Source organism: Astyanax mexicanus, chromosome 6 (assembly GCF_023375975.1).
Source record: "Astyanax mexicanus isolate ESR-SI-001 chromosome 6, AstMex3_surface, whole genome shotgun sequence".
Taxonomy (NCBI): domain Eukaryota; kingdom Metazoa; phylum Chordata; class Actinopteri; order Characiformes; family Acestrorhamphidae; genus Astyanax; species Astyanax mexicanus.
In genome coordinates, this window is record NC_064413.1 from 38,185,555 (window position 1) to 38,205,846 (window position 20,292).

The 20,292-nt window shown below is 38.1% G+C and overlaps 1 protein-coding gene across 5 annotated transcripts in view; it reads left to right on the forward strand.

Annotated features, from left to right (window-relative positions):
- The window catches only part of ulk4 (unc-51 like kinase 4), a 121,733-nt gene that overhangs the window by 88,182 nt on the left and 13,259 nt on the right, over positions 1-20,292 (forward strand). For all 5 annotated transcript variants that reach the window (XM_022673657.2, XM_022673654.2, XM_022673656.2 and 2 more), the window contains exons 34-35: positions 2,845-2,934; positions 10,968-11,153. In XM_022673657.2, coding sequence (XP_022529378.2) covers positions 2,845-2,934; positions 10,968-11,153 — 276 coding nt within the window. The remainder of the gene's footprint in view (positions 1-2,844; positions 2,935-10,967; positions 11,154-20,292) is intronic.

Consider the following 20,292-nt stretch of genomic DNA (forward strand, 5'->3'; position numbering starts at 1 on the left):
GTAAGCTCTACCTGTATCTCATGGGTGCATTTCTACCTTTATGACAAAAGCAGAACTGCCATTTTGTAAAATTCGTTATCGTGAACATTGTTGCTTTCTGACAAAAAACGTGTATCTCCAGAATGGCAACTTTATAGGAGGTGGAAAAATCTAACTTTCTGTTTAGTCAAAATTTAGGGCAGTATGTTATATATGTTATCTTTATTTCACTGGAGCTTTGTTCATATACATCCATTCCTGCATTTCAGGCATGAAGTGCATAAGCAAAGTAGAGATATGGGCAGTTTAATAATGAGGTAAAAACAAGTAGGTAATAATTCATAATGATTTGTATTCATCATTTGGTACAAAGCAGTCTTTAAGTAGCACAAATGTGCAATGGATCTCCAGTTTGTCAACAAATGCATGAGAACATGTTTGAAAATTATGTTCTTCAAAGACAGATTGAAAGGGATCCATATATTTCTTCCTCATCAGCACAGGAAGGAACTGACATACAAAGTAATTCCAGCGTATATACTGTAGATTAAGGGCCCAAACCTAAACTGAACACCAGTAATCTCAAGAACATTCACTCAACAATAACTGATAGGACCATATTACTTTGGCAAACCTTTGTTAAGCACTGTTCCAGATCTTCTTTTTAAAAGAAATTGATGCCAAGTGCTTCGAACCAAAGAAAAAAAGGGCCATCCAGGGTCAGTCATGTATGCTTTGTCATTTCTCTTCTGTAGTGTAAGCATTAATGGAGAAAATTACATTGAGATCTAAGAGCAATATATGCTGCCTGCAAGATTTACATTATGTAAAAAAGTGATAGATATGGAGATACATAAGTTTTGTCTATAAGCAATTGAATTGTACCTCATTATCTATCGATATTGCTTAAAGGGAACCCCAATACTGATATTGGACAACTATACCAGTAGGTGATATATTGCCTAGCTATATGCTCAGGTTGGATTTTACAGCTCAATGACTCTAGTGTCTGTGGTGTCTCCACCAGGCCCATGGGAAAGAGAACAGTAAAGTTGGACTTCTAACATGGTGGATTCACAAGGTCCCCCTCCCTTCTGAGCACCACCCTGCCTCTCCCATTGGCCCTCATTACCCTGCTGCAGCTCTTTGTCTTCTGCCCCACTTCCATACATATTTATGCACGGACATTGCAAAGAAGAATACGTAATGGAAATCAATTTTCTCTGAAAATGCAAAGCTCATTTAAAAGCATCTGCAAACCCAAATTCATTTGGGTGATAATGATAAGAAAAGTCCTTGCTAACACTTTTCCTATTTCTTACCCCCCCCCCCTTTCTCTGTCTCTCTCTCTCTCCCTCTCTCTCTATGCTATCTTCTTTTTCCTCTCTTTTTCATTCCTCCTTCTCTATTCCTCCTTCCCTTTTCTAGTCCTTATTTAGTGTCCCAGGCTGTCGTGTACATTTGAAATAGTAAAGTTTAATTGTGGTGCGTTCCATATGACCACAACTGCTGGGAATAATCACGCTACCCCAGACTGTCAGTCTCAGTGACGTTCTCCAGAAAGCCTGGCAGAAGTATGAGCAGTAGTAAGGCTGCGAAATCGGGCACGAGAGAGGAGGGAGCTGAACTCTGCTGAACCAGATGCTTCACTCTCAGTTTAGCACAGCTCTCGCTGACTGCTGCCATATACAAAGTTTCAGTGTTTTGTGTTGTTTGTGTCTATTTTAAACCTCTCTCTCTTTCCCTTTCTCTCTCTCTCTCTCCCTCCTCTATCTCTCTCTTTCTCTCTCTCTCTCTCTCTCACACACTTTCTCTCCCCTGTTGGTGGAACTAAGTGTCTCCTGCTGACAGCTCTGCTAATAGAGTAGGAGGTTGTTATTGTTATTGAGGTGGTTGTAGACAGTGTGCTGCACGCATTTTGGCATAACAGTGGCACCACTGGGCAGTGTAGAGACTCCAAGAAGCATTACAGTTAAAAATAGCATCAACTAAAGCCACTCACACTCAACTTTCTTGGACTACACGAGTGCTATTCTTTCATAGAGTGAACACATGTAATCATTGTGACTCAGAACAAGTTGTTATGGGCTAACCTTTACCCCAGTCACTGACTGTACCCGTTTATCCATGTGTCTGCCCTTCCTTTGCCTTGCTGCTTGCCTTGCCACAGATCTGTGTTAACTTGGAATCCACCATTTTTTGAGAGTAGGAATCACACCTTTTTGCTGAAAAGTAGCATTAATATCTTGATGATGAAATATATTATGACCTCAGCTTCCAGGAAGCAACTGAAGGTAATCATCAAGGTTATCAAGGTGTCGTATTCAAGGGCTCCTTGGCCATGGATGCCAGTGCTGAGGATCGAACCAGCAGCCTTCTGGTCCTAAGCCCACTCTAACGCTTTGGCTACCCCCACATAATCAAATCAAATATTAAATTAATTTATTGTATAATAAACATTTAGCTGATTTTGTAACATGTTTATTTTATCTTATCTCTTACCTTATGATTTTGTCTGGGAATCTTGTTTATTTTACATTTTTTCAAAATTTGCTGCGCCAATTAACCCATCCTTTGACTTGTAATGTTCTGGACACTTGAACGTTAAGAACAGAGACAAGGCCTTGACTTGAACCAGTGCAGCGTCACCAGGCAGCCCACAACTTGGAGGCTCTTTTATATCAGTCAATAGACACCTTTACTTACTTGCAATTCTTGCGATAATGCTTTCTGTGTTAACTGTTTAAACAGCAGCAATAAAAATATGATTTTTAGAGATTAATATCTGGAAATGTTTGTACTATGTTAACTTAAAATTAAGTGAAATTTCTACATTGGTAATTGGCCTCTTTCTCTTCTCTGAAGTCTGACAGTGATGGAGACACAGAAACGGCAGAGGAGCTTCTGCTTGTCAACAAGCCGCTCACCGACCTCAACAGCCTTCTCATTCAAATGGTCAGTGTGTGTGTGTGTGTTTGTGTGTGTGTATGAGAGAGAGAAAAGGTGTGCCTGAATCTGTGCATATTAAACAAAGAAAGTGTATGTCTTACATTTTAAGAGTTTGCGCACAGTGAGAAGCTATTTCAGCAATGTGTTAGATCAAATTCTTTTTTGCTTATTAACTTTATTCTTCAGTTGAATCTAAACATTTACTCAGGTTATGATGATGTTTTTCTTAAAATATTGCAAATGGTACCCAGCTTCTAAACCAGAGAATACAGTTTGCATTTGAAGGTCCTTTAATCTTATGTTAATAGCATGTAGCGCATATTCTGAGATTTCTCTGACTTACTGTTCCTCTAGGTAATTTCCTAGATCTACTGTAGGAAGGTGGTGGTTGGCCTAGGGCACTTCATATGCTATCGGTGTTGTTGATAGGGCTGCAACAACTAGTCAACAAAAATTGTTGATTATAAAAATTGTTTAGCTTAAAATTTTAGTGTAGACTAATCGTTAAGTTGCAACTGCAATCCACAACACAAAGTTCTGGGGACAGCTATTATGCCCAAACATAATATACGGGCTCACTAAATAACAACACATTGTCTTCTAGGCATTTAAAGGGCATTTAAATCCCACATTGAGCTGCTTCTATTGTTTTGAGAAAGATAAATATAGCAGAGAACTGTCATGTAATGGTAAGGCAGAGACTGGACAGCAGTGTGACATTTACAGTAGTGAAGATTTGAGCAGGTGAGGTGAAACATTCACTGAAACAGGCATGCCCACAGGAAGCAGAGATTGAGGGCATGGCAGAAATAATGGTTTTGTTAAACATTAGTTGCAGCCCTAGTTGGTGATCTGCACATTTACTCTCCACCTGTTTCATGAAAAGTGCTATTACACACTAAAACTGAATGAATAAGAAATGGTTATTGCCTTTAAAAAAGCTGCCACTTGCTACAATTACAAGCATTCTTCCTTCTTCTCATAGACAGCAACATATAACAGCATGCACCACTTCTGCAAATGGACACTGGGTGTTTGTGGAAGTCCTTCTAAAAAAAAAAAATCAACATGAACGCTACAGCCTAGCCAATCTCTGCATTATGTTTAAGATAGAACTCCCACAGTAGACAACCATCATCTCACAGTGTTTTCTTTCATATTTCTTGTGTGTACGTCAGTGGCTGTGTGTTTGAGTGTGGAAATATAGGAAGTTCAGTAAAGCTAGAGAAAGTGTTTTTAGATGGAAAATGAGAGGCACTCTGGTGTCTGCATGGCAATGCACTGTGCTGTGTAAATCTCACAGATGGCATGGAGGAACAGGCCCAGAGGGCAGCTGCTCTAAAGCTTTATGTGGGGGGATGGCACTGCCACCCCACCAGAGCCATGCATCGTGGGCTCTCTGTTTGCTCTCACTGCGTGTGTGTGCATCTGTGTGTGTGTGCGTGAAACCCCATACATACTCCTACTGCTCTGTTGGCAGAGATGTGGCAAAAACATCTGCTTTCATACAAATATACTCAGTACTACAAATATACTCACCACCACAAAATGACAGATCAGTGTCCTGCTTCCACCAAACCATTTGACCAGGTCACATTATAAAAAAAGTCAATTCGATATCATGTTTGTGTTTCTCAGTATATGAGGGAGTTTTGTCATAATTTATGTCCAATTAAAGGTTTCTTGGCTGGGTGCAGTGTGTTGTATCTTGTATGTTTCAATGACAAACTATTTTTTTATTATTATTATTATTATTATTATTATTATTTTATTTGTCTCCTCTAAAATGCCTTTTTATCTCTACGGTCTACATAGTTTTCACTGTGCTAATATTGACACAGTATCATAAGAATATCATACAAAGGTGGCCTTAAACTTAGAGAAATTATACATAGTCTTGACTGAGACAAGCCATCTGCAGAACCTTTCTGCTCATTGAAAATCCGGGCTAGTATTTTTGCTCTGTCTTGGACACTGCTCTTGCCTTATTTATTGTCTGGTCTGGACAGAGTCCAAATACTGTTTAAAACATATGTTGTCTTCTTTAAATTGTCACTGTTGCTTGCCGACACACTAACAGCAGCTCAGATGTTAAACTTGGTCGTAGTAGCTTTGGTTCATCTCAGTGGCATCTCTGTGGCATTCATTTATTTTTGTTTTTGGCAGCATTACAAAGCAGGTTTATCTGAAACTAACAGCTTCAAAATCATGCTAATGGCACACTGACTGCAGTAGGGAGAATGGCATTTCTGGCATGGCCACTCTAGATCTCCAGCACCGCTACAACAGTATGTAACTTTGGTCTCCATGCACGATAGCTCTTGTTACAGCTGAATAAAATGGCATAACCCCAATCAAATCCTGTATTTTTACTCTACTATGTTAGTTCACATGCTTCTTTCAGATTCCTGCTTTAAGCTTTTTAACAAATACATATCTACAGATGTCCATTAGGGGGAGCACAAACAGAGATTTGTATTTACAGCAGTGGTGTAAAAATAAATTGCACTCCCCAACTGTAGGGGGAGCGCAATACCAAAGGGAATTTTTGCATAACTCTGCTCTAACATCAAAACAAAACAAAACGTGGACTTTTAATGTAAAATTGCATTTAAACATAAATATAATTAGTTACATAACTGTAAATCAGCATGTTTTACTACATACATTTTTTATGCTCTCACAGCCTTAAGTAAGTGCAGTTTGTGAGCAGTGCTGTGAGGTGTGTGTGTGTGTGTGTGTGTTTTTTTTGTGTGTTTTGGTGTTCAGATATTCAGCTCAGTGTTTAACAGACCTATCTCACTGCTCTGCCTATGGGTGCCCTGGAGTTGAGCCGCTACACATTAGCTGTGAAAGAAAGAGAGAGAGAGAGAGAGAGAGAGAGAACAGGAATGCAGGACTGTTTGTGACTTTGGCTCGATCTGGTCATTGTTGTGACACCTGAAAGGGATAATGCAGGACACCCGTGTGTCTGTGTGTGGGTGTGAGTGTTCAAGGGTGGATGGCGCCCTAGGAGCAGATGAACAGACTGTCTCTCCAGGGTTCTTTTGTAGAAATGGATTTGTTTTTTTGTGCGAGGGGTTGGTAGGGGGTAGAGACAGATTGCATTTTAGATTCCATGGCTAATAACCGCGTCCTCAAGCACTTCGCTTTGGTAAATTGCCATTATAATTTATTTCCATATATTATGCCAACTTTTTCATATTTGATTTTGTCTGATATTTGTGAAGGAAAGGCCACATAATTACCCATTATTCTACAGCTCAAAAGTTTGTACTGTTAACAAAGTGTGAAGCAGGAACAAACCACAAAGTTATCCCAAATGTTTATAGATCTAAAATGTTTAAAAATATTTTTTGAAAATATTGATTATATCAGACTGTGCTCTAGACTATAACTTGTGGTGAAATATGAGCTGGGCTGCATGATTTTGCTCATCATTAGAAGGGAAAGATGTTCTCTTTTGCTGCCACAGTGCAGTGTAGCAGTCAGGCATCTTGCTACGGACTTTACAAGGCCTTTACCAGATACCTGCATTTCTTCTGAGTGAAATACTAAAGTACATAGGAGACATATAACTGCAGTGTGAAACAAGTTGGAACTGATACTGTCGTCATTACAGGCCTCACAGACCATCATTAGAGAAGATACTAGGGGTGCAATGATGCAAAAAAAAAAAAAGAATGTTTTTGTGCAAAACGAGGTTTGGATATCACAACTCAGTACAAGTACAGTATGAGGGAAGTATGAAGAGGGAAAGAAAAAAAATAGACTTAACCCAGTTTTTCAGCTGTGCAAGTTAGTTTTTTTCTTTCTAGTGCCACCTAGCGCCCCCAGAGGTAGTCAGTACAGGCTGTTGTTTGTTAATTAGGAAATAATTAGTAAACATTAGAATGTTCAGAAAACACAGATACATCATTCTTGCCAAATTTCCATGGTTAAAATAAGAAAGTAAAAGTTTAAATATTGGTCAAACACATTTTTTTATTCTATTCTAAAGGTGAAATCAATAAATGATAAAAAAAAGAATATGGTAACTACCCTTATAATGTACAGTATATTGTCTGTGGGACTGCATGCATCAAACAGTGAACCTGAAAATTCCCTGTGCTACTGGCTGGAACATCCAAAGCCCAAAGCTTAAACGTGACCAAACCACCTTAATGCTTAATAGTAGAAGAGGGGTTCTTTTAATAAAGTTATGCAAACTTTTGCTCAAACAATTAAAACTTAACCTTAACCCTCACAACCTTGTGTCGGGTTTCTTTGAAAACATTTTAACACTAAATACTGTGAAGAAATTGCAGGAAATGTGTTTTTATCTGAGGACTCTTGCATGAAGGCAATGCTTTGCATGTGTTACTGCATAGTAGAACACTGCATCTCCACTTCCTAAAGGTATTTTAAAGTCAAACTAGTAGCAACCTTAGCAGTAAGCAGTCCTTTTTAAAAAATTGGCTTCATTTCTTAACTAAATTATAATATAAACTAAGGAGACAGCTACCCGAAAACATATTTCATCGTTTTACAGCCTTTTCCTTCTGAGTTGGCATCAGTTCATAACTGCTCTTTTACATTTATTCTAGTGTTGTGCACTGTAATGGTTCATTGACTGTTCATGCCATTTTGCCATGTTCCATGCAAGCTAAAAAACACAACACTCACCTGCAGTGGGGACTTTGGGTGTGATTTCTGCAGAGAAAGCGCAGGCACAGCTTTTCTTTTGAAATGGACAGTTCTAGACAGATACTGCCAGCTGCAATCATTACCACCCACTGCATTGTCCTGTTACACCCACTGCACTATTCCTGGTATATACATTACCCTGTAGATCAATGAATATTAAATGCCCAAAAAAATCAGTAATGAAATGTTCCTGTCATTTGACACCTTGTTTGAAATCACATTGTTCTGACATGAGCATAACAGCCTTTGTTCAGCGTCACTCGCAAGATAATGCATCACAACATGTGCAGTTGTAGGCATTACCAAACAGTCCCCTGTGATAACACTTTATAATCAATTTACATACTGCTGCCCCATGATTTTTGGCATATCTGTGTATATTTGCACTGAAATGTGGAAGTCAAATGTGGGTCAGTTCACTTTGAATTGATTACAACACAATTCAGACAAAGAATGAAGAACAAAGTAAAAGCCAGACTATGCTCTATAGAGCACAGAGAGAGATTTGTCTGTTCTTTTGTTTCTAACAGGAAGAGATTAAACTTGACTTGAACTCAGCTTGGGATCACAGTTTGTGGAGGAGCCCAAAACTTTGAGCTCTAGACTTTAGAGGCTACATTTTCAGTGATGGAAAAAGTACGAAAATTGCCTGCTTGGCTTCTAGCACACACACTGTGATGCTCCTGTAGATTAGGAGTGCCACTCTGACTGAAATTGGATAGTTTCTTAGAACGCAGGTGTGCCAGTGAACTTACTGGCTTAATGCATTTCTTTAACCATTGCAGAAGTACCATCCACTGCTAAGCTGTCCATCCACTGCTAAAACATAGAAGCTGAACCAAGGTATTAGTGAGTGTTTTCCTAAATCCTTATACTAGTGTGACTTAAAAACGATTTAGTGTTCTGTAGGTTTTGTTTGTGAAGTGCAAACAAGGAGGCACAGAGGCTGTGAACATATATATATATATCTATGTGAACATATATATATCTGTCTCAGCTGCTGTAGTGTACAGCGGGATAGAGTTCTCATCTTTACTCGTTACCAAAATAAACCTTGTATACAGCCAATTTTCCTGTCCTTACTTTAAGTATAACAAGGTCAGTTTGCATGTCTGAACTCACACTATTTGTTTGAGGCCCTGTCATAGAATCTTTACTGGGTTCAAGTCAGGATTTGACAAGGCCAATATATTCATTATTCTCCTTTTCAGTTAATGATTATTGAGTGATTTCTCACTCTTATACCTTAAGAAAATTGGCCAGTTAACATTGATTTCTGTATAATTAATGGAAAATTAACACACCTTAAGATACAAGCATGAGGTTTTAAGTTGCTGAGCATAAACAGATGAATGACATGACGTGACAATTCTTCACAACAACAAAAGTGATGAACTGGTTCAGATAAGGTTTAGAAGGTTTATACAATTTCCGGTCACTCATTATTTATTTCCATAAAGAGTATGAATTTGTATGCGTGTGTGTGTATTATGGAGAGGGCAGAGCAGTGTGAAGAGTGTCTGTTGTCTGTCATGGAGCACATGTAGAGGTCATAAGAGGGCAGCAGTGCTACACGTCCCTGTAGGCCTTGGCTCTCCTCTTTCTCTTTTTCTCCCGCAATCAGCCTTTTCAGCACACACAGTGGCATTAGCACACCCTAATCTCTCTGATTCCTGCCTGCTTTTCAGCCACCCACTCCCATTAGGCTCCTCTGCCCTATTTCCCTGGTGCATCCACTAGCCGTGCTAAGTAAACAAGGTGGTTTTATGAGCCTGGCTAAGCAGGTGTTAACTCTTGTTCTGCGCTGACTCTGTGCTGGCATGTGAACAATACTGGGCCAGCGAGCCCGTGCGCAGACACCAAAGGCCTTTCAGCCCGCGGCTCTCTCTCCTCTCCGCCCCTCGTCAAGCCACCGGGCCAGAGAGAGGCGGTGCTCTTTGGCGGCCATTGTTTAGGCCTTAAGCATTCCTCCCATTCTGGAGTGGCCGGCGGCATCACAAAGAGGGGCGGGATTAGGCGCGGCTGGCCCTTGCCCCATGGCCTCATGGGATTAGGCTTCTATGGAAGGGGGCAGCAACGGATCAGCACTGAAAAAGAGGCTGGAATCCCAGAGCTCACTCTGCCGGCTTTGAGAGGAGCGGCAGAGTGGGAGAGAAAATCCCCATGGCCCCATGACTCTGTCTCTCTCTGCCTGTCTGCGGGGGCATTGACGAGTGCCGCTTTCAGAGGACTCACTCTCTGCCCCTAAAACCGCTCCCCTGATGGACATATTTGCCTCATAACTATGAATGTGTCAGTCTCAGAGGATTGCCGTCACACTCCCCCAATTATAGCTGTTTCAGGACTAATGTCTGTATCAGTAAAGCACTGCCTGTATCACCGTATCTCACTCTCTGTGTCCAAAACCGAGGTTTATTGCTTCAGAGGGAGTATTATTATACATATTTTATATACAGTTCTGTTAAGGGCTGTAATCTTAATTTTGTTTTATTTATCTATTTATCTATGTCCAACTGACACCCCTTCAAGTGAATTAATTCAGCTACTATATGTTGTACTCGTTGCTGCCACAGATGTGAAATGTCCACACACAGCTTGTGTAGTCCCTTTACAGTCTATAGACCTTATAGGGTAAATTAGCACGAACCTATTGGACCCATTTTCAGGTGTGGGCAACAGGAGCATAAAGCTCCCCAGAATTGTTGGTGTTGCAGGCGTTAAAGAGTGGAACGTTCTGACATCCTTGAATATAAATCAAATCAATTCAAATAAAGTTTATTGTTCCTTCACCATGACAAAAGGTGATTAAATCGAGTAAAAAACATAGGGACTTAGTTCCACTAAACAGTAAAGAACACTGTATATATGCAAAAATAAGAATACAAAATATGGACACGTAATTTATGCTATACATACATCATTGCACTATTTAAATATACAGATATTAATATACAAACTATGAATACCTATGTTTTTATATTACTTTTAACAAAGGCATTGGATAAGATTCATCACAGTATGTGGAGAGGAGAAGCCTAATGGAGTGGTTATTGCATAAGTGATGACTCACACTTGGAGTCTGTGTAAGGCAGCATTGCAGATTTACTACTTTGTATACATGGGGAAAAACAAAGCTAATGAATCCACCTCAAATGCAATTCTATAGCAATGGGTCATGTTTTTTCTATTATTTAATGTGTTTATGGAAATGGTTGCTTTGTCTTATTCAGAGTTACAGGTGTTTTAGGCCACAGAATGTGTTTTTTTCTAAATTTTTCATCACTATTCAGATAACATTTCTGAGTTTTCTGAGGCCTGGAATGACTTTCTCATGCTCTCTCTTTTCTCCCTAGCTGCCATGTGGTGATGGAGAGGTGTATGAGGAGGCCAGTCAGTGTGTGTCACTGCTGGCTCAGCTGTATGGAGGGGATGGAGCCGACCATCTGCACCCTGAGGATCTGCTCAGCCTCGCACACACTCTGCAGATACATCCTGGGCCAAGGCAGCAGAGATTATTGCTCCGTGTGCTCAAGCGACTGGTGAGTGATAGTTCTATGTGTTGGTACACAGCCAGACTGAATTATATTCACATTTTCCCTTCCTATACTGATAGTGATTACAGTCCCTCAACTATGCCAGGATTGAATACCAACACCAACCCTGTCAAAGTCGATAGATTCTTATGAATTTTATCTATTTATAAAGCCTATACATCATAAATTTATGACCTCAAAACTTTCTTAATCTGGATAGAAATGCTACATAGAATGAAAAGGCCAGTAAAGTTGCTGGACATTAACCTAAATCACCATGCCTAATTCCAGGCACTGGCTCAAGGGCAGTAAAGCCCTCCAGCATTTGACTGGGGAGCAGTGGAACTCTGAAGTGAAGAAAGTTTACCCGGTACCTCTGGGATGACTGCAGGAATATCAGTACCAAAGGGAATTACTGCAGGAAACTATTTATTAATACCTTTGCTGCAGTTTCAGTCTATACTCTTTTGGGAGGGCTAGACAGTAGATGCTGAAACACTTCTGTGAGGGTTTGATTGCATTTAGTCTTCAGAGCATTAGTTAGCTATGGTACTCCTGATTAGTTCTGGATCTCAAAACGTGCTTAACCAAAAGGCACTGGAAGCTGGGAAGTTAAGCATCATTTGCTGTTGTGAAACATCTGGCTAATGTCACTATGTTTTACTGAAGAAACAGTACATTGTGGCAAATTTTAGGGTCCTGCTGATGTATTCTTGTCTTAAAAAAGTCATTGTTACATATGTTATTATCTTTTTTTAATGATTAATGATCAAAATACAATTGAGTTTACCATTGTGGTCTTCCATATTCTGCTAGGGGTATTGTTATTAGTTATCACAATAGTAGGCCTGCCACGGTAATTACTTTATTAGCTTAATTTTCAATATGTGAACATAACCTCGATTCTGTGAAGGGAGTCCATTTACACGATTGGGCCGGTATGACGACTTTTTAAAAATGTACTTTATATTTATTTAAGATATTTAAATATTTTATATTCCTGTGTCAAAATAATTACAAGTTCCTTGCTCTATAAAAGGAGTAATTATGTACATGATTATGCTATTATGTTATCATTATATCAGTGGTGTAAAAATATTCTCATATGAATGTATAATTATATAATTTATCGCATTTATATCTATAACAGTATATCTCCCAAAAAATATTATTTATCATAACCGTCCTACCAAGAAGTGTGCACCAGTTTTTGATTGAGTCTCTGGTTTAGTTATTTAGTTCTCTCAATCTCTTGATTAATGATCAACTTTGTTGGCATTAATATATTTGTGTGGGGTTTTCATGTTGAGATACAACAGTAGCACATCTCTCAATACAAATGCCATGTCTATAGCGGGCATATGATTTGTGCTTTGTGTGGCAACATTGTTGTTACTTGCAGACTGCACTGTATGTTTTTGGTCCACTGTCACCTTGCCCTCTGTAAACAAACGGAATACCAACTGCCTCCTTTAAATCACTGTTACATCAGATGAAGCCAAAATGTCAGCCCAGTGTGGGAAGCATATGTAAGATTCTCTTCAATATTGGATAAGTTTTGAAACAGGGGGGTGAACTGTGCTGTTTGTGAAGTGTGTTAATTGGGAAAGGAGTGAGATTGGGCTCTGCCCTGTAGGAGGATGAGCTTATCCAAAACTCAAGGCTGTGTATGTTCCTCCCGTTTATACATACGTGCACACACACACACACACACACACACATAGGAGTACAGTCGAAAATCAGTAAGGACAAAAACAGCCCAGAACTGCAGAGAAAATAACAGATACAAGGTTGTTTACACTTGTCATGCTTGGATTGTGGCTGATTATTGATTATTTCAGGCTGTTTGTGTATTCTCATTAGGAAACAGGAAAGTGTTGAACATTTGCTTGTGTTTTTAGTAATTGATGATGAGGGCCCGAGGGTTGCGAGATTGAATCCCAGCTTGTGATGCTTTGTCATCAGCAGCTGGAGCCCAAGAGAGAACAATTGCTCATGCTCTGTGTAGGTGGGTAGATGGCACTCTCTCCCCTTATTACTCTTATTGTGATGCTGGCTGGCACAGGCTTCTACTGGCTGATACATCAAAGCTAGGGATCCGATGCTTGCCTCTGAGCACATTGGCTGCTTAGTGATGCTGCATTGGTGGCAGTTCAAAAAAGGGTCAAGGAGTCAAGCACTCACCCTCACCCTTCTAGTCACAGGAGCATTGCAAATATTATATATATATATATATATATATATATATATATATATATATATATATATATATATATATATATATATATATATATAGCATAATATTATATAATGTTATATAAATATTCCAAAGAAATAATTCCAAATAAAAATATTGTCATTTAGATTTATTTATTTGCAGAAAATGAGAAATGGCTGAAATAACAAAAAAACTGCAAAGAAACAAGTTCATATTCATAAAGTTTAAGAGTTCAGAAATGAATATTTGGTGGAATAACCCTGGTTATTTAAAGCAGTTCAATCAGTTTTTAAGTGGTCTTCTATTTTTTTCCCAGATCTGTATACATCACTATCAGTTACCATGTGGTTGCATTAGATGAGTCTGGCAGTGCAACACTTAGCAGTAAACAGTTTTAGTGTAGACTGTGGATGGTGCATAATGTTACCACAGGGGTAAACACAAACAGCATGTTCTCTTTAATTTAATGTCTATATGTGTGAATGCGTGCCTCGAAGTGGAATGTCTGGATTAGGAGTTCCATAGGGAAACTCTGAATCTTGAATAGAGGGTACCTGTGTGCAAAAATATGGTGTGTGGGCGGGTGTGTGTGTGTTTGCTTGTGCGTGAGAGGTGAAAATGTGGCTGCCCTCTTTGCTGAGGGAGAGGATTGAGTCATGGTTCTGATGACTTCATCTTTGCTCAGGCACTGCAGGTATTTGGAGATGAGCTGTGGTCTCCCAGACCAGACTCTCCCCAAGCTGACACACAGCCTACATATTCAGCCCTGCCCAAAACACTGGAAATGCATTTAGAAATAACAGAGAATAAGAGAGTTAGGAATTTTAGAATAATTTAGAAGGTTCTGAGAAGATTGTACTTGTTAGAAAATGTTGGCAAAAAATGAAAATGACAAGATCAGAATCTTTGAAGACTTTTACAGTTATAGTCTAATGAGCACATGTTGCATTATTGTTATTCCGTTAATGATATTTTTACAATAAGCATAATATAATGTATGGTCTGTTTTGTACTGTACATTGGTGCTCTTCCCATAAACATCTTCTTATCAAGAAATCTGTATTATCATTGTCATGCAAAAAAACTTGTACTTGATAAATAACTTTCAGTTAAAATCAATATAAAAAGTTTAAATCCTGAATTAATGGTTTCCCCATGTCCTGGAAAATCTGGAAAACCTGGACATTTACTGACTATTGTAACCACTAAAAAGCTGAGCTGTTGAACAAGTGCATTGATTAGCTACTGATGCCCTATTTACTGAAGAGTGTAATGCTACACAGATCCACGGTCTAATATTTGGTGAAAATGGTTGATTCTAACTTTTTTAAAGGTGCTGTATATTATTCTGGAGAGCAACATTTTTTACTTTTAGTAGCACAACTAACCCTGAAAGGCTTTTCATATTTTCTTTTGTATGTATGTTGACAAGAAAGTCCTGGAAAAAAGAGTGGGAGCACTGAAAATTTAAATCATTTTATTGGTCTATTCATTATGATATTTCAGCTTTAAACTGCAGCAGCTTAGTTGTGTCTTGTTAACCCTAAGGTTTGTATTCTCACATTTTACATTTTTTCAACCTTATATCTTTTGAGAGTTTAAGGTCACTGGCATCAGTAAATTGACAACTGTGTCTGAAGTGTTTACCTTGAACTTGATGCTTTCGCGCTGACCCACAAGATGCAACCTACACTATTATGCAGAAGAAATTGAGGAACAATCATTGAATGCATGAGAAACCAGCATGTTGTACAATACATGCTGTATGAACAGTGCCTTGCAACTACCAGCAGTATCAAAAAGATTGAAAGAACTCATGTTCCATAGCTGAACAGTCCAATCAAACTGAATATGTGTGAATAACGTTTCTGAATGCAGTGCTTGGCTGTTTTCCTGTTCATTGCTTTTATAAATGGAAGCTGGTTTCATTACCTGTCAGATAACCAGCAAAACTGCCTGGACTTCACTGAAAAGGAGGCAAATATTTATGTAGTCAAATTGTTCACATTATACTGTATATGTTGTTCGTGCTGATTTAAAATTTGTGTTTTTTTTTTTTTTTGGAATTCTGATTTAAGAAGTCAAATAATATTTACCATGATTCCCTTTATAAAACATTAAAAAAGGAAACCGTTCAAGATGGTGAATAATTTTTATAGGCACTGTAATTGTTCATTTGGTTCTAATCTTTCTGCCTCTTTCACACTTATGAATAATGTCCTGACTGGACAACTGTAGAAATATAAATATACTAGTCTTTATTTAAAAAGCTGGATATGCCTGTTGTTGTTAGTTATGTTGATCTTACTTCCTGTGTGTGTGTGTGTGTGTGTGTGTGTGTATGAAGCTGCAGACCTTGTAGAATGGCACTGACTTTAATATTTGAGCAGGAGCCCAGGGCTAATATCGCATCACTCTAGGTCTCCCCCCTTGTGTTCTCCTCACGTTCAATCAAACAATGTTAACAATTTAAAGGCCTCCCAATGCGCGTCCTGAAAAGGCTGATCTGAGGACTTCTCCTGCTTTTTCCTTCCTGCGAAGAACTCTAATGACTTTATTGTGTGTGTTACTGTGCGCACATTTTTTGCTCTGAGCGGGAGTGTGGTTGTATACGTTGTTGAAAGATCATATTTGTGCAACTGTAATATATTGTTCTGTGTTTTGAGTCTAGGAGAGGATATTGTAGCTATGTTAGAGTGCTAATAGTCTCTTGCTGTGGCAGTGTACAGTAATAGGACAGGTGTAGTATGTCCTGTTCTTATTAAAAAGTCAGGAAATGCAGTGAAAATAGAAACACAATGGGCTGAATGCCACAGACTATCAGTTAATTTGTCATAGCTGTTGTACCTGAAAATAAGGAATTTTGTAGCATGGTGGCTAAGAGTACTGTCTAGCTATCTGTCTCCCTCTTCTTTTAAAAAACCCTTAATATAAATGACTCCTCTGCGCTTATGTGTTTGGACTGAAAATATATCTGCATTTCAGTCCTTAGCCAATTCTGCCGTTTTGCTTTCTTCAATAGTCTGATCGTACAGCACTGTTTCAGCATCCTCATACTGCCACCACAGCTCTGCTCTCCAATGAGGGCTCTAATTGGCCTCATTAGACTCTCCTGAGCAGTATCACAATACTCCTGTCATTTAGCAGTGCTACCTTTTATTTCTTATCATTTAGCTGTAGTTATGGAACTGCTATCAAGGTTGGCATAGGAGTAATTAATTTGTTAGCTCTGAACGTTGTTCAGGTTGTGCGTGTGTGTATGTGTGTGCGCACTAAATCCATTAGCCGAACAGGACAACAATAGCTCAGTCTGTCCATCAAGCCCTGTGTTTCGCACAGTGGCTGAGTAAGTATTGATTTGGAATTTGTTGAGAATGAGAACTGGTAGAAGTGGGATGTGTCTGTCTGTAGGTGTGTAGATCACAGTCATGTGTGTGAGCATACACATAGGATGATGCACGTGTTTAACAAGGCGGAAGATTGACTGGCACTGCTCTATTGATCTAGTACGCTCTGCAGCGGATGTTTAATCATCTCAGTCACAGGTCAAGCCATGGGATGGGTAACTAGTAGGGATGCACTGAATATTTGGAAACCTAAATTATTTGTCAGAAAATGGCAAAAAGCAGCACTTCAGTGTTCGACTAATAAAAAAAAATCTAAACAAGACAATAATTCATTTATTTTTAGTCATGTTATAGGGTTGTCTCTAACATTAGGATTTTTTTCTGCAGTAGTAGTAGGTCTACACTTCTTTCCCCTGTTCCCCCAGCCCCTCACTGCACTGTGTGTCACAGAGCTGCTGTACACAATGCAGGGAGTGAGGGAGAGAGCCGTAAGGGAGCAGACAAATGGCAAGTTAAAATTTATTTTTACCCCCCTAGTTACAAGTGCTTAGCATCATCAATTACACTTGGTATCAGTCTCATACCCCTTCAGAAAGTTAATATTTTCCAGCTGAAAGATTCAAGCTGTTCTGGGTTGGAGTAGTAACATTAGCTGAGCTAACTTAGATTAGCATTTATTTGTTTAAAGAAAAATGGATGACCTTTTTGAGTACACTTAACTTGCATGTGACTTAAGTAGCACTCCTGAGGTAAAATAATGATTAGACTAGCACTACTGAGGTACATTTCTGACTAAAATTGCACTGCTGAGGTAAGTGTGTGACTAGAGTGACTGCTGAAATAAATTCATAATTAGAAAAGAAAAAAAACACATTCTGTCAAACGTTTCATTTTGTTTAGTTAAGTGCATCTCTACTAACTAGCCTGGTTCTGGATATGACCTTGCCTTAGAGCCATAGAGTTTTGAAGAAAATAATTGTGGAATAAATTTGATGTGGAATACATGTAGAGATCCTCCTGAAAGAGCTTGAGATGTGTCTGTTTGTGTGCATAAATGTGCATATGCTCCACTGTTTTAATCTATTGTATTTTTAACTGTCCTTGTTCGGTAGTTTACTGACCTTGTCCTGGTTAAACTGACCCTCGCCCACTTCTGAGCTAATGAAATGAAATGAGACCCGGTTGTATTCATTCTCTCAGCTCCTGCCTGCTGTCCCAGAAGCAAAGATAAATCTGCCTGTATAACACTTACATACAATCATTCTGTCTCACATTGCAAGTAGATTTTATGTTTTGCACTGCTTAACCTGGGATGTTTTTACTAGAGGACTCTTTATAATAAATGTGCGTGTTTTTACTAAGAATGAATTTGATACACAATATACCCTTTCAGCATTGTTCAGCATATTTAATTATATATATCTATATTGTTTATTCACTACAGTATTTGATACACAGAGTGCATTATTAATATCAAGACTTGTTGAATGTGAAGCCCTACTTTTTACAGGGTGTATATTTAAGAAATGCCACATGTAACTCAATCCTATTCTGGATGTTACGTTATAAGTGCTGTGCTGACACTGCATTCAAAACCTCTTATTTATCATTTATATTATAGAACCTTCTAAATTTAAACTGATCAATCTGAAATAGCACTTACCACAACTTATTGTGTTTGAAAATATTTTTTATAACTAACGTAATTTCATGCGCAGTGTAGTACGCAGTTATAGTCTTAACTTTTATCATTAAACAACTGCTATCATTTTCCTAATCAGTTTTCTTTACAGTGAAGTCCAAAAATCTGAGACTACATGTGGGATAGTGATAAGCAGTATGAACAAAAATGTATATCACGGTACTGTTAAGATTGTTAGTTTCACAGTACATCTTTATTTATTTATTTATTTATTTATTTAAAACCTGTATAAAATTGAGGCTTTGGTGATGTCTCGTATGACTGTATATTCATTTTGCTGTTAATTGAGCATTTTTGTGTTTTTTTTTTTTTTTTTACCATTATTTCTCTGGTACAAGCTGCTGGAATTGATCAGTTAGCTTTGTGCTTGAGTTCTCATGGATCTTGCTTTCATGTTGACTGGATGGGGCAAAGTCCCATGACTACACAAGTGGTAGTAGTACATTTTATAGGGACAGAACAAGAACACAGACCATGAGAAAAGTTTTTACAATAGGGTTAAATAGTTTTTTAAAATAGTTTTATACTTTATCTCTTTATTTTTCTATGTTTGTTTTTGTATAAGACTTTTTTTATTTTATTTTATTGCTGCACTAAATTCATTCTACCCCTTTTTTGTTGTGTAACTGTATTACAATTTGTGAAAAAGGAAAACCATATAAAGAATTTTAAACAGTATATGCGAATTAGGAGAAAAATATGGAATTTCATGCCATTTCAGTTTTTTTGTTGCCAGCTACCAGCTCTAATCTAGTTTTTTTAACCTTACAGTAATCTAAACATAAGTCTAGACAACAGTTTAATTTAGATTTAGACCATTTCAAATAAAAAAAGATTAAAATAAAAAAACATAATTAAATAGGAAATTCATCAGAAAAAGTTGATATCTAAAAAACATACAAATACAAAGCAATTTTAAAAAACAGTGATTATACCATTTGTAATCACTGTTTTACTATATATATAGTACTTTCAAAAGTCTGCATAGTGCTCAAAACGGGTATTATTTTAGGATATGACACCAATTGTAGTCTAATGTTTTAACATGCAAAAAAGTCACAAAGATAAATGGGCAAACAGAGTTTAACTATAATACAGTACAATTAATTGACTTAAATGTTGGATTTCATGGTCTTATTCTGTAGTTATTTTGTAGTTGGAGTTGTATCATAAATAGTTGTGTATATGTGTCATAAGTAAGGTTTTTTTATTCATACATAGCTTGTGTGTATATTTTATTTGTTCTTTTCTAATTTTTTGCTTAGTACATTCATTTAAAACAGAAATAAATCAACCTATAGTAACGAATGTTAACATATTCATATCCCTTCATTTAAAGGATGTGTTCAGTCTCTGTCAACTTTTAGACCACACTTTATGTATACATTTCCCAGCTTCTCATGCTCAGATAAAATGTTAGCAAAGCATATTGTCATAGTGTTCAGTTGTTTCATTTTCATTAGTTGTAAATATTATAGTTCTTGTCGTTTCAGTGTTTGGAGAGAATGAATGCTCTTATGGGTCACTCTGCTTAATATTTTATCTCATTTCAAATCTTTTCAAAGTCAAAGTCTGTCCTGATTTTTTTTATTACTGTAGCTTTCACACACAAATAACCAGCAGACTGTTGTTGCGGTTACTGTTCAATCTCAATCAGGCCTGGTACTGTCATGTGAGTGCTAACGAGAGAGAAGCGGGAGAGACAGTCACAGTGAGGGTGAAAAGAGTGAAAAAGTGATTGAAGGAGAGAGAGACATCCACACTTACGGTGAGACACGCATGCACACACATATAGTGCTCCCAGGACAGGGGTGAGTGGCTGCCTGTATTGAGTGTATGAATAATGCAGAGGTAGGAGCAGGACAGCGGTTCTCACAG